The following is a 27,041-nucleotide window of genomic DNA, read 5'->3' as shown; positions in this document are numbered from 1 at the left end:
ACAGCCAAACATCTTTTTTGTCTTGATTCTGTGGTCAAGATCATAACTGAATTTAAGATTCGAGATTTCTTTGTGAACAAGTATATGGCTCCTCATATGGAGGTATCAGTGCAAAAATGGAACTGTGGTTGAAAGACATGAATCTCGCCTAGGATGACAACGGAGTGAGCGGCTTTATCTGTGAGGTCTGTGAGAGGCAGCTCCCGTGCGCGCTGAAGACCCCACGTGGAGAAGCACACGCGTGTGCAAACACACAGGCGCCCCCCGCTCCCTGTGCCTGGTCCCTTTACTGCCATCCCGTGTTTCCTGGACCACCACCCTCGGGATGTGATGTGGTGTTTTGAAAGTCACAGATACTTGTTGCTTTAGTGAAACCATCCGGTGTAACCGAGATGGAGAGCTAGCAGCAGGTTTTAATCAGAACTAAAGCAAACGAAATCCTGTGGTGAAAATCTAGTCCCCCCAAAGTTAGTGATTGGGACCCCCTGGCAAGTTTTCAGCTGCTGCTTCTAGACTGTGACATACACACATAATCAAGATAACGAATCCTTTCCCCCAGAACTTTACCCTTTTCAGATGTGTTAGATGAAGAGATTGAGGCTTTTTGAATTTTCCCACGAAGAGTCTTGTAGCTTTCACAGTATCGTGAGAGAAAAAATTAAGTCAGGACAGTCTGAAAAGCAGAGGTAAACCATAGCCCTCTACAAAGAAGGCTCTTGATTGCAGATTGTGCAGTGAAGCTAAGGTTTCCGGGAATTCCTGCCGTTTGGGCGTTTTCTCTTACAGTGGATTGCGGGGAGGGGGCCGCTAGAGCCGCCTTGAGGGGGCAGTTAAAGCGGGAATGGGGGTTGGACTGGGGGGGGGGAGGGCAGAGTGAAAATGTCGCAGAATCCAACAAATCGGGGTCCAGTCTTGGCCCCTGCTCACTAGCTGTTTTCCCCTGGGGAAGCAGCCCCAGGTTTCTGACCCTCGGTCTCTTAGAATCCAGCTTCTGCAGGACTGCCGTGAGGGCCCTGGGGGGAACCGACCACGACAGCACACCCCTTAGCCCCATCTCACCCACATCTTAGCACATCTCACGTGCTGCCCACCTGGCCTGGGAACCAAGGGTAGGGGCCGCTGCGTGACTGCAGAGGGGCTTGGGGTTCTCGGCGAGCTCATCCCCTCGCCCTTTGGAGAAGCCAAGTCTTCCGGGCAGATTCTTACAGGACAGAGCCCTCATTATAGCTAGCAGCAAAAAAGCAGGCCCTTCTTAGAGAGACTTGCTTTTGAAGTGTGGGGAGGCCGCCCGCTGGTAGGAAAGGCCACTGCCCTGAAATAAGATTCGGAACCAGGGGCAGAGTGAGTGCTGCTGAGTAGGTGGTCTGCTTCCAAGGGGGGGGGGGTCGGCTAGGGAACACAGGGTTGGGGTAGGTGTTAGTTTTGTCACAAGGATGATCAAGGAAGGGAAGCTCCTCAGATCCCTTAAGGGCTGTAGGGTCTGCCCCACGTCGCTCCTGAGACCCCATTCTGGCGTGGAGAGCTGTGGGATGGAGGGAATTCACGGTGAGGTTTGTTTTGGGACACTGTCCAGGATGGCATCGTGTACCACCGGTGCTTCATAAATGCCATTTCGTGGTGACCACAGTGTGCGTGCCCACGGCCAGGTCCCCGGTTGTTTCAGCCGTCCCCTCCAGCGTGCCGCACTCCTCCGGGCGAGTGGTAGCCGGTTGAGGGGAGCCCACACCCCACGGGCTGCAGAGGAAGCCCAAAGAGAGGTGACACGGGCCCTCTGCCTGGGAGGCAGCCCCTGCCAGCGCAGGGAATGTCCTCCAGGCCATTGGCTGCTTTTGCTGCTTCCTCTCCCGTTTCTCTGATGTGGGTTCACTTTCCTTACAATGCATTGAATGAATGAGAATAAGAAAGTGTGTATTGGCAGAATTACAGCTGGATAATGCCAAGGCTTTCCAAGTCAGAGCATGAATTTAAGCAGAGCAAAGTTTCAAGTCCATGGGGCTCAAGAGCGATTGCTATTCTTCTAATAATGAAAAGTACAAATGTTTTATGTTCAAAGGTTAACAAACGGGACCCTTTCACTGGCCTTCTGGACTGTTCAGCACAGAGGGGAAACTGTTCCTGATCTTTGCCTTATTGCACTTGTATTTTCTAGGCAATTAGAAGCATTTTCCACTCAGCATTTAAGAGGTTTGAACCGGCTGGAGACCTTTTTTTTTTTTTTACCCCAAACTAAAGTTGCCTTTTTAAAAAAAAAAAAACTGACAGTTTTTCCTTTTTGCAAGTAGAGTGAAGTTTTAAAGTAACAGGCTTTCAAAATAGCACACTTAGACTTGCCTGCATAATTATTACATTTGTCATGGGATTAGCACTTTCCAAAAGTATATTTCTATACCAGTATCTTACTTTGCCCAGAAGTATGGTTCTTCACAGTATATTATGTGCATTTAGGCAAAATAGACCCAGCCCCATTCACTAGAATTTGCATTATAAAGGCAATTATTGCCAATAAAATGGAAGCCATTTATCTTAATGAACCAGTAGGAAAATTAAGTCTGTTGAAATGGTCTAAACCTTCCAAGAAAAAAAAAAAAAACCCATTGGTAATTCATGGTGGGCTATATCTACTTTCATGAGCTTCTCTAAGTCATCTCTTTGCTGACTGCCTACAGCAAACAACAACAATACGCAAATAGTGTTTTGCTTAATTTCTTATGTTCTTCATTAGCTGGTTCACTTCTCCCTTAAAAAAATGATATCTTTGCCCCTCTTGTCTATTTGAGAGCATTTAGGGCCTTCCTAGTAAGAAACCAGCACTAGTTGGTCCAACTGGTCTGGTCTTGGGCTGCAAATAGTGTGGTTAATGGCTCCTGCTTTCCCCTCCAAATGGAGGGGAGACACAGAAGTCATTGAAACTTACAGTGTCAGGGGATAATTGTATTCCATTATAGTTAATACAAACGAGGAGGTATTCTAGCTAACATGCAGGAAAACGGCCTTAGAGGAGGCCATGTCGCGTGTCACTGAATGCACGTGGGGACGTGTCCCCTCCCAGCCTCACTGCCCCCTGCCCCGCGCGCGCTATGGCCCCGACCCCAAAACAGAGGTGCTACCCCGACCCCAAAACAGAGGTGCTACCGGTGGTAGTCAGGAAATGCCGTGAGCCACAGGTAATGAGCTCGATATCCGTATTCCTTGCCAGATCTCCCAGCTGATGACAGAGCCTGGCCGGGAGGGCCTGACAGAGGTGGCGCTGAATCGCTACAATGCAGACAAGCCCCCGGCCTGCAGCGTCCCCGCCTCGCAAGCCTCCTGCGTGGCCAGCGAGACCTCCGCGGGCACCTCGGTGGCCGCGTCCTTCTTCGCCAGGTAAGAGAGGTGTCCAGACCCTCGGTTCTTTCAGGTGAGCCCACCCGGTTAGCCTCTCACGTGGACCGGTTTAGCTGAAACACTGGGAAGAGTTTGGGGCTGTTCTTTGACTTCACTCTTTAAGACAGGCTTTCTCAACCTCAGCCCGTTGACATCTGGGGCCAGATAACTCTCTGTTTAGGGGGACTGTCCTGTGCGTATAGCATGTTTAGCAACATCCTTGGCCTCTACTCGCCAGATTCCTGTGGCACCTTCCCCGGTTGTGACAACCCAAAATGTCTCCAGATGTTGCCAAACGTCACCTGGGTTGAGAACCTCTGCTCTGAGAATACGTGGCTCTAAAGATGGTCTCCCCAGGAGGAGGACTTTTGTGGGTTCAGCCCCATGGCTGCTGTTTCCAGATATCTCTTCTCATTACAGAAAATGAACTGCTTAAAATTTAGCTATTAAATAGATGGCAATTTTCTTCCTTCTTGACAGACTAGCTGGATAGTTGTCAACTATCCAGCTAATTTCAGAAACTTAAAAAAAAACCCTGAGAAGCAAAAAAGAAAGGTATTTCAACAATGTTTTCTGCCTAATTTTAGCAACACGGCAGAGACAGGGCAGGAGACATAGGACAGCTGGGCAGGAAGGCACTTCAGGGATTGTCTAATTTGATCTCCTTATTTTATGAAGAAGGAAACTGAGGACCAGGAAAGTTAAACTGTGAGGTAGTTTATAGCAAAGCCAGAAATAGAAACCAGATTCTTCTGGTTTTTCCTCTGTGACTCATTCTTTACTTGATACTTGGAACTTAACCTTAGAAAACTTTTTCTGTACCTAAGATTCGCGAGCTTCTGAGTAAGCAGTGTGTAGACTAAATAGCGTCAGATGTGAAATCAGAAGACCCCTTGGGTTTGAGTTCCAGCCCTGCCTCAGTGTCCTCATCTATAAAATGAGGATAATACCTGTTCCTCAGGGTTGCTCTGAAGATTAACATAAGATGATTATAAATTAAAGTATGTGCTATACAAATGGTAATTCACTATGGACTTAACTAGTGTGTCAGTAAGAGGGAACGTTGTTTGGCTTTTCCTGTTATCCTTAGCAATGGTAACATCCAAAGCACAAATCTGAGGAAGGGGCTCTGATTAGGAAAGGAGCAAGTTAGAGGAGGAACAGAGGCTGACATCCTGGATTAAGACACAATAAAGGCAGCACACGGGGCTTGTTGGAAGACTGGCTTTGAGGTTCTGGTTGTACCTTGGTGCCATGTTTATTGTCCTATGAACAATTGGGCCACCTTGCATGTATGGGAAGTAACAGGAAATATGTGTGTAGTGGCCACCTGACAACAGAGGCCATCGTGTTAGCTCTGTGTGTGCATGAATTTCTGTGTTGTCTGGGACCACTGAGCAAGCTTACTGGGAGGTCATGTCCATGCCACACAAGGAGAGAATAAACAGATGGAATAGAATATGACAGAATGCCACAAGCACAGAAGATCCCGGGACCTAGGTAGGCTATTAGAGCATGTCTACAGGAGGGTGACTAAAGTGGTGAGGAACTAGGAGGCCAAGTCCTGGCAGGCTTAGTCTGGAGAAGAGAGCCCTCAGCTGTCTCTTGGGCCATCATGTAAAAGAGGGATTTGGATGGTTGTATAAAAACCCAAGTATGTGGGCAAAGGCTGAATAAAACCTCATGATGAAAGAGACTGATCTCCCAGCTCAGAATGAAGGAGAACTTGCTCACAATTCAAACTGCCCCAGGAGACAGTGAGGTCCCCATCACTGAGGGAGATCAAGCTTGCATTGGGTGACTACCTGGCTTCATTGCCGGAGAGAACATTCAGTCCTCAGATGGTGGTTGATCTCCTGAAATTCTGAAATGTCCAGAGATTTTTACAGATTGACTGCCTCATAAAAAAAATCCAGGGCTTCCCTTGTGGCGCAGTGGTTAAGAATCCGCCTGCCAATGCAGGGGACACGGGTTTGAGCCCTGGTCCAGGAAGATCCCACATGCTGTGGAGCAACTAAGCTCATGTGCCACAACTACTGACCCTGCATACCTAGAGCCCATGCTCTGCAACAAGAGAAGCCACCACAATGAGAAGCCCATGCACTGCAATGAAGAGTAGCCCCCGCTCACAACAACTAGAGAAAGCTTGCATGCAGCAACGAAGACCCAACGCAGCCAAAAAAAAATAAAATAAAATAAAAAATTTAAAAACAAAAGAAAAACAGAAAAAGGAGTTGAAGCAGGAAGAAATAAGAGGTGCTATGGTCCCTGATGGACAGTGTTTAGGGAGAATAGTGTTCCCTGCTGGGGAGGAAACCAACAGTGTCATCCGAGTCAGGGAGATGGTGTCGAGATGGGATAGACCGGGAAGGCCTGAGTGCTGGACAAATGGTGTATGGAGGCCAGCTTTCACGTGGGTCAGAGGAGGATTTACAAACAAGCGAACAAACATCAGGGAAAAGAATGGCGAATGACTGGCAAAGACAGTCTTCCTGAGAGTTTTGCTTGTACACCAAGGGGTAGAATGGAAACACCAGGGTGGACCCACCTGAATGGGCCAATGATGTCGGTTGGGGGAGGCCCTGCAGATGATGTTAGCGATAAACAAAGAACACCTGAATTCAGAATTGCAAGGGCTTGTGGTATGAGCTTTCAAAGAGTTAGAAAGGATTCAGAGGGCTACCTAAATCCTTGTCATTGCTTTGTGGTGAATGCTGATAGCTGATAGCTGGAGCTTAGTGGGTTAAGACATTAAAAATACATAGTTTGTGTTTAGAGCGTTTACAGTGTAGAGTGAGGGGGGAAGTACCATGAGAAAAAGAATAATTCTTTAAAAAAAAAATATATATATATATATATGAGGACATGGGGAAGGGGAAGGGTAAGCTGGGACGAAGTGAGAGAGCCGCATGGACATATATACACTACCAAATGTAAAATAGATATCTAGTGGGAAGCAGCTGCATAGCACAGGGAGATCAGCTCGGTCCTTTGTGACAACCTAGGGGGTGGGATAGGGAGGGTGGGAGGGAGGGAGATGCAAGAGGGAAGAGATATGGAGATATATGTATATATATAGCTGATTCACTTTGTTATACAGCAGAAACTAACACACCATTGCAAAGCAATTATACTCCAAAAAAGATGTGAAAAAAAAGTCAAAAAAATAAAGTTCTGAAAAATTTGAAAAAAAACCCCATATATATATATTTAAAGAATTCTATATGTATATTAGAGACTGAATATATATATATTCACCCCCCCCACACTCATTACGCGGTTTGCCCTGCTGCTCTCGTCCATAGTGGTCAGGCTGTCACGCCTCCCAGAGAGGATGGCAGCAGACTGACAGCCTCCCTGTCATGGACGGAGACTGAGAGCAGAAGGTCGGGTGACCTGCCCAAGGTCCGTACTGTCAAGAGAGAACCAGGGTTGTACCTCACCTCTGTGGGTCCCCAAAGGCCCACCTGAGAAGTCAAAACCAGCCCAGTTACGTTGTCAGACAGTAAACTGAGGTCACGTCGGAGGACCTTTCTGTTTCAGCTCAAGCAAAGCTGTGTGAGGTGACGGTAGGGGTGGCTTTTAAGAAGGGTGGAATCTGGATCTGTTGCTGGGGCCAACATTGGAAACACATTAGTGGTTATGGTTTTCGTGGAAGGATAGGAGAGTCGTTCCACACAGGGACTTGGGGGCAGGGTCAGGTCCTCAGATCTGTGTTCACCACTTTTCAACTCGTTCTGCTTGACTGTGCGATTGAAACACATCCGTGAGTCTGCAGGGCTCTGGACTCCACATAGCTCCAAGTGAGGACAGGCTGGCCAGCCCTCAAGAGCTGTGCTGGGCGTCATTTCATTGCAGATAGGAGCAGCGCCATTTGCCAAATTTGTGGCCAACGTGGCTGACATCTACTGAACACTCAGTGTGTATCACTCACTGCACTAAGCTCTTCGTATGCAGAATCTCCCTGAATCCTCAGAGTAACCCTGGGACATAGATCCTGCCATTTCCCCTGTTGGATGGATAGAGAAAGAGGTGTCCTGAGTCAAGTCACCAGCCCAAGGCTGCACAGCTGGGAAGTGGCAGGGTGGGGAGTTCATCCTCAGTTCCTCTCACCTGTGAGCCTTGTTGCTGTTCTCTGTGCTAAGCAGGCTTTTCCCATCATAATCATGAACTAATCATCATCGCTGATAAAACCCATGAAGTAAGTGGGCCCTGCAATCAGTTTGAGAAGATAAGCAGAACAGCGACAAAACCCTGATTTGTCGAGGGCTGCAGGTGTCCACTTTTCTCTGTGATACAGGCCTTTCTTTCAAAGTGTTTACTTTTCAGAGCTATGGGTAGAGGGCTGGGTGGATCTTGTTGCATTTCAGATTCCACAGCTATAAAATAAAAATTCCAGTTCTGAATAAGCAATGACACTTTCGACCAGGGCTACCCCCAGTGTGGTTTGTGGACAGCACACACTTACTGGTCTGTGATAAGTGTGGAAATTCAGAGGAAGCATTTAGAAACTTCTGTAGCAAGTTGACAGAGTAAGTTTATGCCTATTGAATCTAAAAATCAAAAAGTAGGTCTTATAGTTTGAATGTAATTAGAAATAAAAGAAAAAAAGTGATTCCTTCACCACAGATAGTTTGAGAAGTGCTGCTTTAGAAAGTGTTGAAGCCCAAATTACTTTCCTTCTACATATCTTTCGCCAGAATTTCTTTATTTAATTAATTAATTTATTTGGCTGTGCCGGGTCTTAGTTGGGGCATGTGGGATCTAGTTCCCTGACCAGGGATCGAACCCAGGCACCCTGCATTGGGAGTGTGGAGTCTTAACCACTGGACCACCAGCGAAGTCCCTCCCTCTTTATTTCTTTAAATGTCAGCATTTTGGTGGACTGCCTTTGCTTAGGAATTTCAGCACTCTGCTTTTGGAAAAACACTTTTTTTTTCCCTTTGGAAAAAAGTAGTAACAGTGAAATAGTAACAGTAATACTAAAAATATTAATAGTAATCTTAACCAAAAAAGAGATTGGCATAACTGATCATCAAGTTGGTTAATTATCATGCTCTGAACTTTTCAAATGAGGGAATCTCCTTTGTGTGATTCCCATGTTAATATTAAGTGGTGAAGTCAGGTGTGATTAGATTTCCCATTTGTTGACTATTCACTTTGAATAAAGATTTACTTTTTAAAAAAACTGTCATGATCTTGTTTTTTCAGTTTTATTGAGATATAACTGACATATATTACTGTATAAGTTCAAGGCATACAGCATAATGATTTGATTTACGTATATTGTGAAATGATTACCACAATAGGTTTACCCAACAGCCATCATCTCATACAGAAACAGATACCAAAAAAAAAAAAAAGAAAAGAAAAAATTTTTTTTCCCTTGTGATGAGAACTCTTAGGATCTACGCTCTTAACAACTTTCAAACATACCATACAGCAGTGTTAACTTGAGAACTGGATGAAAGTGGTCAAAAGGTACAAACTTCCAGTTATAAGATAAGTAAGTACCAGGGATATAATGTACAACATGATGACTATAGTTGAGATTTACTTAATTATGTACTTTGTGCTTTAAAGTATGAAGTGCATGAAACCCTATAAAAACTCTTGGGTGAATACTCAGCTTTGTAGGTTGAGGTGGTAGAATCCTCATTTTAATTTGAAGAGCTGTGAACAAATTCTGGATTATGCATACAATTGCCTGGAGCTCTGGTAAATAAAATGAATCTTTCAGATGACGTCCTATCTTTGCTTTGATGTTCTTTCCCAAATAACCTTACCGATAATCATATTGTTGTTGTTTTAATTCATGGAGAAAATGAGCTTCCGGAGGATTTTAATCTACATTCAGAGCAAGTATGGGAAAAATAGTGAAAATTGCCAGCTATCACATGAGCTTTGCAAAGGCAAGTTCAAGTTTGGCAGAACCAGTGCTGCCATCTCTGTGGAGTTGGTGAACACATGGGTTTTCAGTTCTGTCTTCAGACGCCACTTCTTATTGTAATATTATTTATTTACAGCTTTTACATTTAGTTCACAACCTTTGTAAGACCATAACTTTTTACCAAATTCAAATGAAATTTTCAAGTAAAATTATATAAAGGTCATTTTTCATTATTATTTTTTCATTTCTCTATTTTCTTAATGTAAGTAAATGCCTTTACATCTGTTTTCATAGCTTTTGATTACTTCAGACTACTCAACGCCTTCAAATCCTTACTCTCTGTCCATTTGCTCATTGTTGGATCAATCACATTAGTTAGAGCTTCTCCCTCTCTTTTTCCTCTGTTCTTTTTTTTCCAGGAACAGGGTTATTTTTTATTTACTGACTCTCTTCTTGAAGATTCTGACCTTTACACAATTTTCCGTTGTTGATTAAAAATACATAGCTCCCGGGTTTGGAATTTTCTGCGTAAATTTTGATGTTCACCTCAATATTGGGTTGCCCTCAGATTGATTTTGTGCGGTCCACTTGCTCTGTTTTCTCTCTCTCTCGCTGGCCAAGCTGCCCCTCATTTCCTTCTGCTAACTTTTTGCCTTTTGCCTAAACTCATTTTTTTCTTAGGGACGTTATTATATTTCTGACTATCTCCACCTCTTGTGCAATTTCTTCCATCTTTGTTATTAGACCGTTGCTTGTATCACCTGACGGCCTTCTCCAAGCCCCTGTTATGCCGTTGACTCTTATGACTGATTTAACCGGCATCCCTCTGAGGCCAGAAGTTGCTGTGACATTAAACCAAGACCAGCTCGGGTCCTGAATCAGGGGCTAAGCTGAGCTGAGAGGGCCAACTCCCGGCTCCGAGGCCCTGCCCTCAGACGGGTCCCTCCATTCATCAGCCTCCTTGCGGGACCTGCTCCTAAGTGCTCTGTGTCCACGTGCCGCTGTACACACAGCTCCCACTGCTACAGAGAAGGTCCTCCTTAAAAGCCATTTCTGCACTCTCACTGACAGCCAACTCAAATAGTGCCTTTCACTGGTCACAGCAGATGCTTTTCGTATATAATCTTGTACAGCGAAGGCTTCCTTTAGTCCCTGGGCGTGCTGACACATAACAGTAGGAGTTGGTTATTTGCGAGGAGCTTATTAAGTCAAAGAAGGATGGAGTGTGAAACTGCTCATGGTTCTTTTGTTCTTCCATCAGGTCCAGTTCCCTTAGGGATGCTCACATCTTCCCATTATAAATACACCAGCAATTATTACCAGAGAAGAACTCTCCTAAACACACCACAGTTGGTCTCAGGTGATCTAGGGGGAGAAAAGTGGAGCTGGGTGCACAGATCCAACTCTTAAGTTGCTGATTCTCTGTGGAGAGATGGGGCAGACTTTCTGCCTCCCGTTTTACAGATTGGAAGTTAATTTCCAGCGCCATGTCTGTTACTATAGAATGATATCTCTACAAAACGAAACAAAAAACACTAGGAGCTTTTAGGAGCTCATATTGTGGAATTTCTCTTGTATGATTATTGTATTTTTCCTGTTTTGTTTGCATCCAAGTATGCACCTTTGTCTCCTTACTCCTTCTAGGGTCTCGTTCTGACTTAGTGTCTATCCCTTTCCCCTTTTCTCCCATTACTCTCCTCCTTCCCCACTCCACCTCCCTGTCTGCCTCTTCCATGGCTCCCATGGAAGTGGGGCTGCCGTTGAACCTTGTAGGGAACACCTGTGGTCAGGGCCGACATGCATAATTGTGCCATTTGCTGTTTGGCCAAAACTCTACTGGTTGAGCTGAGACGCCTCCCACTGGGCTCCATCCATCCAAAGGGACGTCTTTTTCTCAACTGCCCAAAGGTACTGTCTGGGCTCATGTCTCACCGGCTGCTCCTGCCCCTTCCCTGGGGGCTAAACAGTGTCAGGGCAGCGATCTTTGAAGGCCTGAAGTGGAAACCAAATCCCTACCCTCTGAATTTCTTGTTTACTTATTCCTGGCAAGTCATAGCTTTACTTTTCTTAGAAAAGACTCCATGGACTTCTCAGAAAAGAAGGGACTCTTGCTCATGTATATTGATGCAGTGAATGTTTAGGAATCATAACTATATGAATATAGTTTCGCTTGAACACACACCAGTTGCAATATGAAAGGAAAATACTAAGAAGGAGCCAAATGTATATTTAGTGCTGTCAGATTTCAGGGGCCCCAGGAAATAGTTTCAGGTGTTTGCTTCATGAAGAAGTAAACCCTTGATTGCTTATGAAAGACAGAGAAAGCACTGAAGAAAAAGTGGCCATAATTCAATGTCTACACTGTGATCCTTTGTGTTCAAAAAAGATCCTAAAACACTTTAAATATATAACCCTAACAGCCAGTACCCTACCCCGGCAACCCCAAAACCCCTGTTTTGGGGTGTGCAGACCATAACAGAAATGGCACTCATGGCTTGGCCCACGCCATTCTGAATTGGTGATCTCTGCTAAAGAAAATGGTCAGTGTTTGCTGCCCCATTCCCATCTCCCGCTGCAGGGAATGTGTAAGATAGCGCATTTTCCAACTTAAGTCCTTTGTTTGATGGATGGCTAGTTGGGGTGCTGGCAATCAGCTCCCAACATCTGGGACTCATTTGTACAGCTTTGCCTCGGTTGAAAATCCAATTCATGCCTTGGTGTGGATGTTTGAAGGCAAAGCAATTCCAGTGAGCCTGAAGGACCCCGGTGATTCTTGTCAAATATTCTCAGGGTTAGGCATTCTGGGTCTTACTGAACAATTTGAATGTCTTTTTTACTGATGCAGGGGTGAGGGGAGGGGAAGAAGAGTACTGGATAAAGCAAAGAGAAAGATGGAGTGGCTTGTGGTTGCATCCACAGCCTGCCACTGACATTCTGACTTTAGGCAAGCAACTTAAATCTCGCTAGCCTCAGTTTCTCCTGTTAAACAGAGATCATCGTATCTACTTCATAGGATTATCGTGAGGATTAAATGAAAATGTGATAATTCTTTGTAAACATCGTCTAAATCCTAGAGGTGACGTTAAGATGGCATTTGCTATGAAAAGGATGGAATTCTACCCTCAGTGGGAAATCCAATGAATTCTCAACATTCCCCTTAGAGTGGGTGACTTGTGTTGTGCGTACCTTTACAGTGTGTTTACATGCCACTTTGTAATCCGGCCTAATGACTACCTAGGACCTCCATGGCAATTGTAAAGATCAGGCATCACGCCTCGGAGAGCAAAACTGCCATCACGGCGGGGGTGGGGGGGCGCCGAAGATCACAGCTGGCTCTTAAAGCCTTACCTGGAAAGAACCAGGTGTCACTGGTGATTGAAAACATCAGTGACCAGCAGAGAGAGAAACTCTGCCCTCTCCTGTGGAGCTCCAGTTAGCTGACTACACACTTCTAAATCTTTTGAAGGGTTTCTTTTTGTAGTTTTATAGCCCTAGAAAAACTCTCAAACAGTAAGAAAGAAAACAAAAGGAAGAAAAGGAAGAGCCATTAAGAATTCTATGACCATATAGCTTGGTGGTGACTGCAGTGTGGGAGCTGGAAGTCTGCCATGACACTGACAGTGAAAATGAACCAAAACAGTAAATAAAATAGAAGTAAAAGAGGGAAATACTCGCTCTCTTTGTTAATACCTTCATGATTTGAATTGGGGGCTGAAGAGGGAAGATACGGTGGCACGGAGTCGATTCAAAAAGAACAATGGAATGACCTGTGTCCTGAATGAGAAGATGGATGGAGAGAGGATACAATTTTGTCTACTATATATTTGATAAAATGTTTCCTTGACTGCACTTCTGCCCCTGCCCTGTTGCAATACCTCTGTAACTTGTTCCTTTCTTCAGTACTTATCCATTTAAAAATAATAGCCTACATTTATTGAGGGTTTCCTATATACCACACACTACTCTGAGTTCTTTACATGAGTTTAAACTTCAAAAGCCCCCATGAGTTGGCCCTCTTATCATCCCATTGTTTAGATGTAGAAACTGAAGCACAGATTGGTGAGGTAACTCGATCATGGTCAGACCGCTAGGAGGAGATGAGTAGGTGCTTGAGCCAGGTTATCTGATTCCAGAGCTCATGAGCCAGAATATAAGCTCCATAAGGGGGGAGATATTTGTCTCTTTATTCTTGGCTGAACCCCTAGTGCCTAAAAGAGTACCTAGGAAATGTTTGTTGAATGGATGAACAAATGCTCTTAGCTACTGAGGCAGGAGGTAGGTGGCCTCCAGGTTAGGCATTTACAATCAGCCTCCTGTTTGCACTTCGAACTAGAAATAACAACAGCAACAGGGTAAATAACCAAGCTTTGTCTCCTGAGGACACTTTAAGATAACAGTCCTGGCAGGAACAGAGAGGGACTAAGCCTTGTTTGAGTAAAGGATCAGGAGGTCATATATTCCCCAACCCTGGGGCAAGGGAGACACGGCACATGTGCAGAAAGCCTCCTTGGGGGTCAAAAAGGAGAGGGCACCTCCCCAGAATAGGTGATGCCAAGGCCGTCCCCTAGGCCTCTGGCTTGGAATCCATCTTGGAAAAAAGCTGCACATGCATGTTGGAGAGGGTCCTAAGGCGGATCAGGTGTGGAAAAAGAAACCAGATAATTGGCCAAAGGTAAACAAAGACCCGGAAGAACTGCCCTATATAGATGACTTCACTGCCTCTTTATTGCCTTCCTCCTCGTTAGGGAGGACGCCCACACCCTTGCTCTCCGGTGGGCATCTCTGCCTTGCTTCTGTCTTAAGTAAACAAACTGCTTCTCCCACTTGTGCTGTGTCTCTAATAATAAACTTTGTACCTGTTTTTACAGTTTTTGCCTCCTTGAGAAACGCATTTTTCAATGGGAGCAAGGGCCAGGGGAATTTTGCTTCTAGCCTCTACCCACTGGTGGAGTAGCGGCTAGGATTCCTCGTTTTCACCCAGGCTACCCAGGTCCAGTTCCGGGGCAGGGAACTAAGATCTTACTTCAAGTCACTGCTCTCAATGCTGCCTCTCCGAGATCACTACTATGCTCTCCTGCCTCCAAACTCAAAATGGGTTGTGATGGGTGGGCATTCATGAAGTCTCAACACAAGGATGATCAGTGAGACCATAGTAGAGGAAGAATGCAGAGCTCACCACTGAAGACATAAGGGAGAAACATTTTGGCCAACTACTCTATTCTTCTAATTTTGTTAGTTACTAAAATATTGCTTCCTGTCTCACTCAGAGTAAAAGTTAAAGGTTTTTCAGTGGCTTGCCAGGGTCTTTCTACAATCTGCCCTCCACGCCCCTCTATCACTCTCCCTCTTGCTTGCTCTGACCCAGGCACACTGACCTCCTTGCTTTTCCTCAGAAAGTGCCAAGACCATTCCTTCCTCACAGACTTTGCTCTTTCTGTTTCCTCTACTCTTTCTCCAGGTATCTGCTTGGCTCAGCCCTTCCTTCCTTTCAGATCTTTGCTCAAATGCCACTTAATGGCAAGGGCTTCCCTGACCTCCCTACTTAATATTACAGCTATTCTGGCTCTGCATCCCTCTTCCCGCATAATACCTGTTGTCTTATGAATATCTGTTGAATGAATGAATCTCAGACTCAAAGGGAGATGGGCAGCTAAGTCTCCAGGTTGTCTTCCACTGAATTTCTTTGAGAAGCTTACATTTTTTTTCCCACTAAATTCAAACTACCTGCTTAGGAATTAAATTATTCTTTTAAATCTAGGATGTTTGGGGGAGATAACATTGTCACAAAGCATGGAAAAAGGCGTTGTTGGGAAATGGAGATTCATATGAAAATATAAGTACCTGCTTGTCTTTTCAAGAGGAGGATTTGTAGAGACGGGACAAGAGGTGCTGCCTGGGCCAGGAAACCAAAGAAAGAGTTAAAGCACAGGAAAGACTTATGAGTTGTAGGTCTAGCACAAGGAAGCAGGGCTCTCCATCTTTTCTCCTGTCTCATTGAAAAGCTGTCTTTTCCTCCCTTGAATAAACCTCTTTGCTTTCTGTCCTGTGCTTTGATTTATTATTTTAATTCTATAGCTGTCTTAGTGAAGTATGTAAAGCATTTGGGGGTAAAATCATGTGGAAGACATTACAGAAACTAAAGATGTATTATCTTATGTGGTATTGGGTAGAGGCTCAGTGTGCTGAGGGATCCTATCCTAGATGAAAACACAAATCGTGTCTGTGGCATTGTGTATTGACTAAGAAACTGACTCCTCATTGAGGGTGTAGGAAGGCGGAATTTCGGAGGTACTGTTGTAATAATTTAGTGGGAAACAGGTGGAACTGAAGCATAAAGAGATCTCACTGAAGTGTCTGCTTTTCATAACTGAGAGATATCCCTGAGGGTAGGATTTTTATTTTCTTGCCTCTGAAGTGGACATAATGACTTTTTCTTTTCCTTCTGTCTGATTACTAAGGTGTAGATTTCAAGAGAACAGGAACTGTGTCTAATCCCCTTATTGCATTTAGCACTGACTGGTACAGAGTAGGAGCTCGGTACATGAATGTTGAAAGAATGAATCAACCACGCTTGAAAACGTGGGTCTGTCCTGCTTCTCATAAGCATGAACTACTCAAAAGAAACTGTGGGATTATGTAGCCTCAGAGCTATCATCGTTCCAAGTACTAGTATTAACGATAAAAATAGTTCTGATGGATAAAAAATAAATGGAATATTTTTCATGATTGATTTCCACACAGTTAGATTCAGCAGGACACTATTTCTAATAATCATCTTTTTATTTAGCTGGTGCAAGAAGGATTTTAGCATCACACTGTAATTAGATGCCTTTCCTGGCACCTGGTGTGCTTGTTGTTCATGAAGTACCCTGGAATTCGGGAAATATAATTTCACGAGCCTCGATCATAATAGACTGTGTCATTTTCTTGGCATCCTCAAAACCAAAGCCTTAAGAGTCCATAGTTTGTCCTTTTCAACTCTAGCAAAAGAAAGAAAGGGCCTTGGCAGTGACAAAGAAAGAGAAATTCTCTCAGGGTCTGTAAAGTAATCAGCACCAGGCAAGCCACTTGAAATAAAAAAATGAGAAAACATAAACCATCACTCAAAATTTATTTCCAGTCTTTTAGGTGCTTCAAAAAATAATCGTGATTCATTTTTCTGAAATAAATCTTCATCTCTTATTATACCTGTCTAAAGTGGCAAGGTGGCCCTTGGGGGGAAAGCAGAATATTCCTGAACAGAATTTTAGGGGCACTTTCTAGTGATTAAAAAAAAAACCTAAACAGTCTTTCTTACATCACTATATATGCTCTCACCACCTACAAGTGTTTAAAAATCAAAATAAGACCTTGTTTCCACCCTCGAGGAGTTCCAAGCATCAGGTTAAAACTGAGAGAGGTGAACTTCCCTGGTGGCGCAGTGGTTGGGAATCCGCCTGCCAGTGCAGGGGACACGGGTTCGAGCCCTGGTCCGGGAAGATCCCACATGCCGCAGAGCAACTAAGCCCGTGCGCCACAACTACTGAAGCCCGCGTGCCTAGAGCCTGCGCACTGCAACGAAGAGTAACCCCTGGGCGCATGCGCTCCCCGGACGTGGGGCCTGAGTTGCCTCGGTACAGCTTGCAGACCGCTGGGAGTCTGGGCTGCTGCCCTGCGTGAGTCCTCCCGCAGCTTTCCCTGCTGTCCGACCCTCTCGGCTTCGCGATGCCGGTGGACCTCAGCAAGTGGTCCGGGCCTTTGAACCTGCGGGAAGTGAACGAGAGGCCGCAGCACCTGCTGCAGGTCAAATACGGCGGGGTGGAGGTTGACGAGCTGGGCAAAGTGCTGACACCCACCCAGGTTAAGAACCGGCCCACCAGCATTGCATGGGATGTCCTTGATCCAGCTAAATTGTATACCTTGGTCCTGACAGACCCGGATGCTCCCAGCAGGAAGGACCCCAAATACAGGGAATGGCACCGTTTCCTGGTGGTCAACATGAAGGGCAACGACATCAGCAGTGGCACGGTCCTCTCCTATCATGTGGGCCCTGGGCCTCCCAAGGGCACAGGCCTTCACCGCTACATCTGGCTGGTTTACGAGCAGGACAGGCCACTGAAGTGTGATGAGCCCATTCTCAGCAACCGATCTGGAGACCACCGTGGCAAATTCAAGGTGGTGAATTTCCGCAGAAAGTACGAGCTCGGGGCTCCGGGGGCCGGCACGTGTTACCAGGCCGAATGGGATGACTATGTGCCCAAGCTCTACGAGCAGCTGTCTGGGAAGTAGAGGAAAGCCAGGAGACGGACACGCTCCCAGAGTTCCCAAGCAGTGTTTCAGTTTAGTGATGCATGTAGATTTCTCCCCTTTCCGCTGCCTGAGCCCTGAGCGGTCAGGTTTAGGTTTAGGGTGACTTTTCCTTCTGCCTGGCCTCTGTAATTCTAGGGGGTTTACGTTTTGATCAAATTTGAACTCCGTTTTGGCGGGGGATATTTTGGTACTAGGATGGGGTCTTCAAAATGTTAATATAAGAATAACAACCCAGATGTTAAAGAAGAAAAAAATTCTGGTAAAAAGACCAGGTCTGCAGTATTAGAACAGAGCATCAAAGAATCTTTAAGGGAGGTTGAAAAAAAGAAAAGGTTGATTGCCTCTGCCTTTGTGAGCCCGAGCCCAGGACTATCTGTGACGGCATCTTCTGGCATGTGTTTTCACGGCCCTGTCTCTCACTAAGACAACCAGGGGCCGGCACGTCCGCTAGCCCCCCATGTGATACATCGCAGGCTGGTTATTGGGTGTCAGTGGCCCACTCTGGCTCCTTTAAAGAGCAATACTGGAAAAAGCAATAGGGAGAGAGTCACTTTGCTGTAAAAGCTTGGCCATCTAGATGAGCTGCAGGGCTGAGTGGGAGGTCATCAGAAATCCGAAAGTCTGTGCCTGTTAAACCGATCACTCTTCAGTGTAAGAAAAGCCGGTCTGGAGTTGCTGAATGTTGTGTTAATTCTGCTGTTTGCTTATAGTTGAATAAAAACAAAAACATTGCGTAGTTGAAAAAAAATAAAATAAAATAGTAACCCCCTACTCACCGCAACTAAAGAAAGCCTGCGTGCAGCAACGAAGACCCAATGCAGCCAAAAATAAATTAATTATTTAATTTAAAAAAATTGTATAGACTTTATGTGTGGTTCATTCTCTTTTTAAAAAACAAAAGCAAACAAACAAACAAAAAACTGAGAGAGGTAGAGAGGGAGAGCCAAGGATTACCAAGCCATGTGTCGTCAAGTCTGACCAGGCCAGTCAGGATGGCTGCAAAACCTCCCTTCTGCTGCTGCCTCTGCAGCCCACTGGCTGCACACCACTGGCTTCAGGTCCCCCAGGAATTCACCAGCTGTGTGTAGCTGACTGTAGCAGGTACTGTTGGCCCCCACGCCCCCATGCCCTTCTTCTCATCATTCTCTAAACAAAACCTTGCAGCTCCCAAGGTCCAGGACTTGTGACTGCCCGAGGGTTTTTGCTGGCTGCCAGAGCCCACTGCATTCAAGCGTGGGACAGGCCAGATTGCCAGGCAGGTAGTCCTGTTGGGAGCCGCTCCCAAATAAGTCTGACAGGAGTTGGTGGATAAATACCCCAGCTCCCTTCCTCCTTGGTTGGGATAACACTGAGACAGGGTCTACCCTGTCTCCCTGATTTCCTAAGTAGGACTGAGCCCCAGTTGCCCACGTCAGCAATCTGCTTGATAACTCATCCTCTGGTCATTTCCTTCCCTCCCTGTCTTGCTTTCCCACTTCCCTACACTGCTTCCTGGAATCACCCTCCAATTAAAGCTACTGGCACTCTCATCCTTATGCAGGGATAAGGAAAGCTACTGGCACTCTCATCCTTATGCAGGGAAACCCAGCATAAGCTATTGGCAATATATCCTCGTTCACTCACCCATTCATGTATCCATCCCTTCATTCATTCACCGGGCATTTGGTAAGCCCATACTGTATACCAGACATTATATTAGACGCCGAGGATGACAAAAGGGCAGCCACTGCCACCAGGGAGCTCCCTGTCCAGAAGGGCAGCCAGTCCCATTACTGGAGAGTTATAAACAGCATGGAAGTCCAGGACAGAGCAGTACAGGAGAACTCTCAGTATCACTCTCCCCAAGTCTTCTAGTTGTTTGGAAGGTAATGGTGACTTTGCAGCGTGTAGTATTATCAGAAATTGTCTTATCCATTCATTTCCTGTCTCCCCTTCTAGAATGTAAGATCCATAGAAAGAGGCACTTGTCCGTCTTGTTCCATCGTTGCAACCTCAACTCTTAGAACGGGGCTGGGGCTCAGTACATATTTGGTGAGTGTGTCTCAGGAGCTTTAGGAGTCTGCCGTGGAGAGTTCCTGCCAGCCTTCTCCTGTCCCTCCTCAGGGAGTCCTCCTGTGTCGCAGCTCACTGAATTCCACTGTGGAAGTAGTGTCTCCAGTACAGAGTGACAGCCTGTGCTCAGGGCAGGAGAGAAGGAATGAGTGCTGCCTGCACGGCACTGCGCCTTGGGGGTGGGGTCTTCTTTCTGGTCACTTGGAACTGAGTACTTTGCCCCACCAGGCACCTGAGGTGAGTGTTTTCCTTTAACATAATGGAGGGGCATCTACTTCAGAGTCTGTTGACTCCAATGTGAATCACATCTGAAAAATACCTTGATAGCAGCATCTAGGCTGGTGTTTGACCAAACAACTGGGCGCCATAGCCTGGCCAAGTGGACCGTCACACCTAGAACCAGTACTCAGTCTAACTTGAAAATACTTTCCATTCTGTGCAATTCGCCAGGCTCCTACTGACACACCCTGAGGTTGCTCCTGGCTCTGGTTTCTTAGCACTGGGGCTGTGCCTGCTGGTCTTCAGGTGTGCCTCCTTCCCTCCCTCTGCCCACCTCCCATCTTTATCCTTTGCTCCTCAGGGTCCCCACCTGTGGACAGGTGTAGTTTAATCCTTGTGTCATTTGGATCAGTTGGAGTGTCCCATATCATTTATTACTGAAGATGCTGAGCATTTTGTTTTAGCTTTCACACTAAAGGTAGAGAAAATAAAAATAGATGTTATTATTCTTTACGCTTCTCCTGTGGTCCTAATCACCAACCACAGCCTCAAAGTCCTATGGTGGATTACTACTTTGCATGTTCTTTATCTCCTTTAAAGCTAGGCACATGAGGAAGATTGATTTATGGAGCCTAGATCCTGCTTAGTTGGTGGGGGGGGAGGGAAGCTGCAGTAAATTTAGACATCACTAGTGTTTCTTTACACATTCAGGAAAAAAAAAATTAACTTACATCCATTGCTACAGAAGCTCATAAATTAAAAAATACCAAGTCTCTTCCCTATACACCTGGAACTTCAAAATTACAATCCATTCATTCTGTGATTGCCTCCTTCACAAAAGAGGCATGGGGGTGATGGCTCAAACAGGATTTCCCAACATAGCTTTGATATCCAAGCAATGACTCACCCATGTCTTTTGACCTTTGCTTAAAAAATATTTCCGGGTAAGGGAATTATTTACCTAAAGCATAGACTCTAAGAATTTAGTCCCATTATCTTTTTCCTCTAACCTTCCTCTTTTATTACTCTCTCTTCTTTCTCTCCCTTTCTGTCTTGAGTTTTGGTTTTGGTTTGTTATTTTACATAAATTTCAAAACAAGTCTAACAGCATCAGAAACAAAACACAGAAAAGTCTTCTTTATTTTCCATTCTGTTCTGAGCCATAAATTCCTCCATGTACTCAAATAATACACCCAAGAGGACTGGTAGAATGAATTTGATTAGCCTCTTAAATGTTTTAGCACCTGCACACCACAGCGCTTCCAAGAGTGGGGAAAAGATTTTTCCTCCTATCCCTAAGGGATGGCTTGTTACTTGGGCCGTGTAGCTGTGTATGCCACTTTACTGAGGTTAAGGTTGAGTAGCCCTGGTGGAGAAAGAAAATCCTAAATAAGTACAGGTACAGCTTCGAGGCCCCATATGTTTTTGTTTTAATTTTATTGAAGTATAGTTGATTTACAATGTTGTGTGAGGCCCCATATACTTTTACTTCTTAATTTTGTTCTTTGAGAACCATGTTTACTTTTTTTGAGAAAAAGGCATAAATAAAGGAAAAAGAGAGGCTATACTTTATTTAGATTTTCAGGAAGCCTTTAAAAATATGTCATACTGGAAGCAGTAGAAATGATTTTACACTACCCTTCCCCCAGTTCTTCAATCGTAGGTATTTTTACTGAAGAGAAGTTAAGGCATATGCTCACACAAAGACTTGTCCATGAAAGTTCACAGCAATATTATTCATAATAACCAAAAACTGGAAACAACCCAAGTGTCCAATGGGTAAACAAAATGTGGCATATTCATATAATGAAATACTACTCAGAATACTCAGACTATTCATATATGCACCAACATGGATGAATCTCAAAGTAATTATAGTGAGTGAAAGAAGCCAGACTCCCCCACCAAAAACAGAAGACAACGTACAGTATGATTTCATTTATATCCGATTACGGACAATACGAACTAATCTATAATGACAGAAAGCATATCAGTGGTTGACTAGGAATGGGGGTGGGGAGGGACAGATAACAAATGGGCAGGAGGACGCTTTTAGGGGTAATGGATGTGTCCGTTATCCCGCGATGGTTTCCCAGATGTATACATGTGACAAATCTCACCAAATTGTAAATGTGTACAGTTCATTATATATAAATTATACCTCACTAAAGCTAAATAATTGAGTTTTCTTGGGATTAGAGACAGTGTTTTGAGATGGAGAGAGAATTACCTTAGAGAGTAAATGAAGAGTTGGGATAAATGATCCTTTTCTCTGGAAGGAAAAGGGTTTATAATAGGAACCCCTAAGAAGGCATGTTGAACTGGCTTTATTTAACATTTTTTTCAAGGGCTCAAGATAAGAAGTACCATAGGAAAATTTCCAACTTTGTGCACAGAACTAAGTTCTTCTAGGTAATAAAAATATCATCAAGGTAGGATGAGCAGGAGATGAAATGAGCAGAGGAGTTCTAATGAGAGCAGGAAGAAACAGTTCGGGTAAAATAATTCAAACTCTTCTATGAGATGGAAGACTCTGAGAACTGATGATCACTGTGGAAGAAAGCCTAAGGACTCCGTTGCCTGAAGGTTCAGTCTAAGATTACGACCAGGAAACCAACACTGACAGAATTTGTTGGACATTATCACAAGGGATATTGGAAACAAAGTGAAAGGTATTGTCTTACCCTTGGACAAAATAGAAACTTGTTTGAACCTAGAAGTTCTTATGAAGTTTTGATAAGTACACCTTAAAATACAAGAGGGAAGCAAAACCCATCGAGGGGGAGGAGGAACTTCCCATTTGAGAATAGGCGGTTGGAAGAACTCCTCAGTCTGGAAGACATGATGTGGGAGGGAATCTGAGTAGCTCATGTAACATGTGTATAGATTATTCACTAAATCTTGAGCTAGCTCTTAAGATTGAGAAGAAGCAGCGTTAGGGAAAAATAAAGCAAGCTGTCCTCCACATCCTAAGACACGGTACTGACTGAGACTATAAATCTGCAGGTCCAGATTCATTCACAGATGGTAGGCTGATGGGAAGCCGTTAGCCAGAGTTGTGGGGTGGGGAGCAAATCCCCAACTTCAGATGCCGGAGAGGGTAACAACCTGCCTGTCTCATGCAGGGGGAGATGGAATTCTCAGCTCAATGCCTCAGGACTCCGGTCCAGTATCATGGCTGTTCTAATCTGTTTCTGAAGTGGTCTTTTCTACAGCATTTTAAAAAGTGGCTGCATTATCCTGAACATTTTTATCAAGTAACAAATCAGCTTTTATAAATGCATAAAGTTGGCTGAAAGCAGGCCAGGATTTCAAAGCCCCCTTTGGCACGTCTAGGTTGGGCACACATCATGGACCCTCTCCTCTGGACGCAGACTCAGGGGCAGGCTGGTGTAGAGTGACTTCTGGCATCCGATGTTTCAGATATGAACGTCAGCATAGCAGATGCTAGGCAGTTCCCCCCTGCACCTGGATTGTTTCATGCCCAAAAGGAAGGAATAAAAATCCAAATCAGTGCAGTCACTCAGAAAGAGGACGGGTGATGGCCTGGCGTTCTCTCCTTGGCTTCGTGTGGAATTGCAAAGTACCACTTTAGGACTGCGAACTCCAGCCACCTGCTTGCTTGGATCCTGGAGAGCAATACTGCTGGTATCTGCCGCCCTACTGAAGAGGGCGCAGAGCACGGAGGTGCTGCTATCCGGTTCCTCACCGGCGAGATGCTGGGCTTGGGAAACGCGGGGAGGTTCACATTTGAAAGTGAAGACGCAGGAAGCCTGATGGCTCCCAGAGGACACCGCCGCCAGGTTTCCTTTGTAAAAGAAACGGGACTGTATAGTTTAGAAAACACATTGTGACAGGGTGAGAGAGTGTCATGGACATATATACACTACCAAATGTAAAACAGATAGCTGGTGGGAAGCAGCCGCATAGCACAGGGAGATCAGCTCGGTGCTTTGTGACCACCTAGAGGGGTGGGATGGGGAGGGTGGGAGGGAGGGAGATGCAAGAGGGAAGAGATATGGGAACATATTGTATATGTATAACTGATTCACTTTGTTATAAAGCAGAAGCTAACACACCATTGTAAGGCAATTATACTTCAATAAAGATGTTTAAAAAAAAAAAAAGAAAACACATTGACTTTTTTTCAAGATGTCTGCGCCTCAACCACAGCTGAATAAAAGAGTCTTTCTCTGTTGCTGGCTTCTTGTTTGCTGTCATCCTGTAATTTTCTGATGCTCATGACCATCGGTGGTTCTCCGGCGTTCTCCTTGTCCTCCCCCCGTCTGTCTGCTGGCTCCTGGGAGCAGGGGTTCCAGCCTCCCTGGCTAACCAGCATGTGATTCTGACAGTAATGAGCCACATGGGGAGACCCCAGGAGAGGAACAAGAAGAGGTCATCCCTATATTTTTACGTGGAGATTGGTAATCAAGGCTAACAATCCCGGCAGAAGGTGAACTACACATTAAACAGAGGGGAAAAGGTAATACAGCATCTCCTGCTGTTTAACAGTCGTTGGGTGGAAACGGTCCCTGGAACTATCTAGCTGTTGCACTCGATGGCTCATAAAGCCTCGGTAACGTCCGTCAAGGGCCTTTTTTCTTGGCGAGGGACCATTTTTTTTCATGCAGTTATGATAGCATCTGGTTCCTGTCCCTGGAAATGCAAAGAATCCACAGGCACAGGCAGGCAGCTGCCGGGGAAGAGCCGGACTGCAGAGGCATCTGGCTCCTTCGATGGGTTTTGGGTCACTTCTGATCTAACGGGCACCATCAGAATGTAGATGCAGGTTCAGCGGGCGGTCTGAGCATCTGCTATGTTCCAAGTTATCACATTTAGTCCTCACAACTGTGAGGTAGGGATTATCACCATTTAAAAAAGAATACCATGGAAACCAGAGCCCTGGAGTCTTTGAGGAAATGTACCCAGGTCACACTGCTGCAGGTGACAGTCTGAGATGTCCATATCTGGTGGCCTTTGCTCTGTGCCACATTGCTGCAAAGATGGAAGAAGAGAGGAGTTGCTTGCTCTGTGTGCTCTGGGTACGTGTGAAATAGCTCTGCACTTGCTTCTCCTACCTGGTGCTCGTGCACGTGTGTGCTGAGAAGGGGTGACACTTTCCAGAATACTCAGAGTAAACCATGGGAGTACTAAGTGACCTGCTGTTTTAGGTCAGGTTTCCCAGGAGCAGGTCCTGAAGTAAGGAGCCCTGTGCAAGTGATTTATGAAGAACGTGGTCCCCGGGGGACCTGTAAGGGGGTGAGAGAGGCCGGGAAGGGAAGAGAAAGGGGAAGCCAAAGAAAGGTACATCTTCGCACCCTCCCTCCAGCAGAGGTTGGCTTTCAGCATCAGTCTGGTTCTGCTGGGGAACTACACCTCAGAGCTGTCCTGAGCTGGGCAGCAGAGCTGGGGCTGTAATACTCCCTGACCGCCTATGAGAGTTGCAGGAGAGCAGGAAATCCTAGAGACTTCTGGCCAGCTCTCCACTCAAGCAGGCAGAGCAGGCTCCAGCAGCCCAAGGATAGGCCTTTGGAAAAGAGCATCAGGTGCCGACTGTTAGCAGCAGAAGTGCACTGAAGGGCAGCACACAAAATGCTGCAAGAGCGCTGAGGGGCCCTGGGCTCTGCACCAGCCTTGTCACCTGCACCTGCCCTTTGTCACACCCAGCTGGCAGAAGAGGAGACTGATGAGATAGGAAGACAGCAGGGAGATGAATCAGGGACCCCTGGCGTTTTCAAGCAACACCATAAGCTCTATCTCCACAAGAAAGAGTGTCGATTTTCCTGAATTCTGGGAATGGTGTTTTTTCTATCACTGAGTTCACATGTCTTTGATCAGTGAGCCACTTTCAACCCAAGTCAGCACGGAACAGAATGTTGGTTTATTTCACGCTGGATGATATAATTCACGTGGACAAGGCAGATCTCTTGGGAGTGAAGGGAAGTTGTTCCTAAGTAAACTTCCATGTTCTCTTACGAGGTGGGAAAATAAAAAGTTGGGGGTGCCCAAGACAGAGAGCCTCCCCATCTGAAACCATGCTGTGACTTGAAGTGCCACAGATTCCAGACCCATGTGTGTCTTTCTTCAAAACCAATAGCTGCATGTGAAAAAAAAATTATATAGTATGTGAACCCATAGCAATAATATTTTAAATGAAAACAGATTTCTTCCATTTAAAAGAAATGTTAACTCTTTGTTTTGGGGTATGGGGGTTCCCCACATGTGTTCCAGCTGAACAGGAACACCAAATCCTGATGTAGTTTATAGCCGAATCTGGTTCTGTCCTTAGCTCTCTTTGTATCTGTCACAGACATCAGCATCGAGGACTCTAGACGCCAAGTACATTATGGTTTTAATGCTGTGACTGAGCAGAGACAGGAACGAATCTTCCTCCTCTTTGGGCTGTTTGAGGGCACAGAGGGTGAAATCCAAGCGTGGTAATCAGGGACTACAGTGGACCCGTGCTTCTCTTATTATGTAAGCCTAGTCTTCCTGGCAACGTCAGCGTGGGGAGAACCATCAAAGGGGCATGGGTGAACAGGTAATGAATGAAAATGTTTTATGATGATAATGGAATTACAATTTTTTAAGTGTACTTATTCTTTAGAGACATATACTGAAATATTTACAGAACGAAATGTTACAATGATGCAGAAGAAGAGAGAAGTGTTGGGGGGGGGTGGTATACATGGAATAAGACCGGCAATGAGTTGATAATTGTTGAAACTGGGTTTCAACACAAACTGTTCTATTTGTGTATATGTTTGAAATTTTCCATAATAAGAAGGAAAAAAGGTCATGAAACTAGTTTATACATAAGGATCCATCCAGAAGGCTCTTTGGAAGCACAGCCCTGCTGGTCCCAGAGTATACCTTGCATTCTCCCTGGTGACTATAATTATAGCATCTGCTGCAGGTCTGCTGAGGACACCTGGCATTCCTGCCACCACCCCACTCCTCCCAGGATCCCTTTCCTCCAGGCACAGGGCCCCAGCGTTACAACTCTAGTAGCCCTCCTCCCTTACTTCTTGCAAAATTAGTCTTTAAAAAAACTTTTAAAAATTGAAGTATTGTTGATTTACAATGTTGTGTTAGTTTCTGGTGTATGATAAAGTGATTCAGTTTTATATATATATTCTTTTTCATATTCTTTTCCATTATGGTTTATTATAGGATACTGATTATAGTTCCCTGTGCTATACAGTAGGACCTTGTTGTTGTATCTATT

General features: G+C 45.2%; 1 protein-coding gene and 1 pseudogene across 3 annotated transcripts in view; both read left to right on the top strand.

The window, feature by feature from the left end:
- KIF26B (kinesin family member 26B) overlaps window positions 1-27,041 on the top strand; it is a 496,534-nt gene that overhangs the window by 228,546 nt on the left and 240,947 nt on the right. For both annotated transcript variants that reach the window (XM_082339855.1, XM_082339856.1), the window contains one exon: window positions 3,197-3,363. In XM_082339855.1, the coding sequence (XP_082195981.1) occupies window positions 3,197-3,363 (167 nt within the window). The remainder of the gene's footprint in view (window positions 1-3,196; window positions 3,364-27,041) is intronic.
- Window positions 16,819-18,300, top strand: LOC309609869 (phosphatidylethanolamine-binding protein 1 pseudogene; annotated as a pseudogene). The gene has a single exon. The product of its transcript is annotated as a phosphatidylethanolamine-binding protein 1 pseudogene (transcript).

This window comes from Balaenoptera borealis, assembly GCF_965194805.1.
Source record: "Balaenoptera borealis genome assembly, chromosome: 1".
In the NCBI taxonomy this organism is placed as follows: Eukaryota; Metazoa; Chordata; class Mammalia; order Artiodactyla; family Balaenopteridae; genus Balaenoptera; species Balaenoptera borealis.
This window is presented reverse-complemented; position numbering and strand designations above follow the sequence as displayed.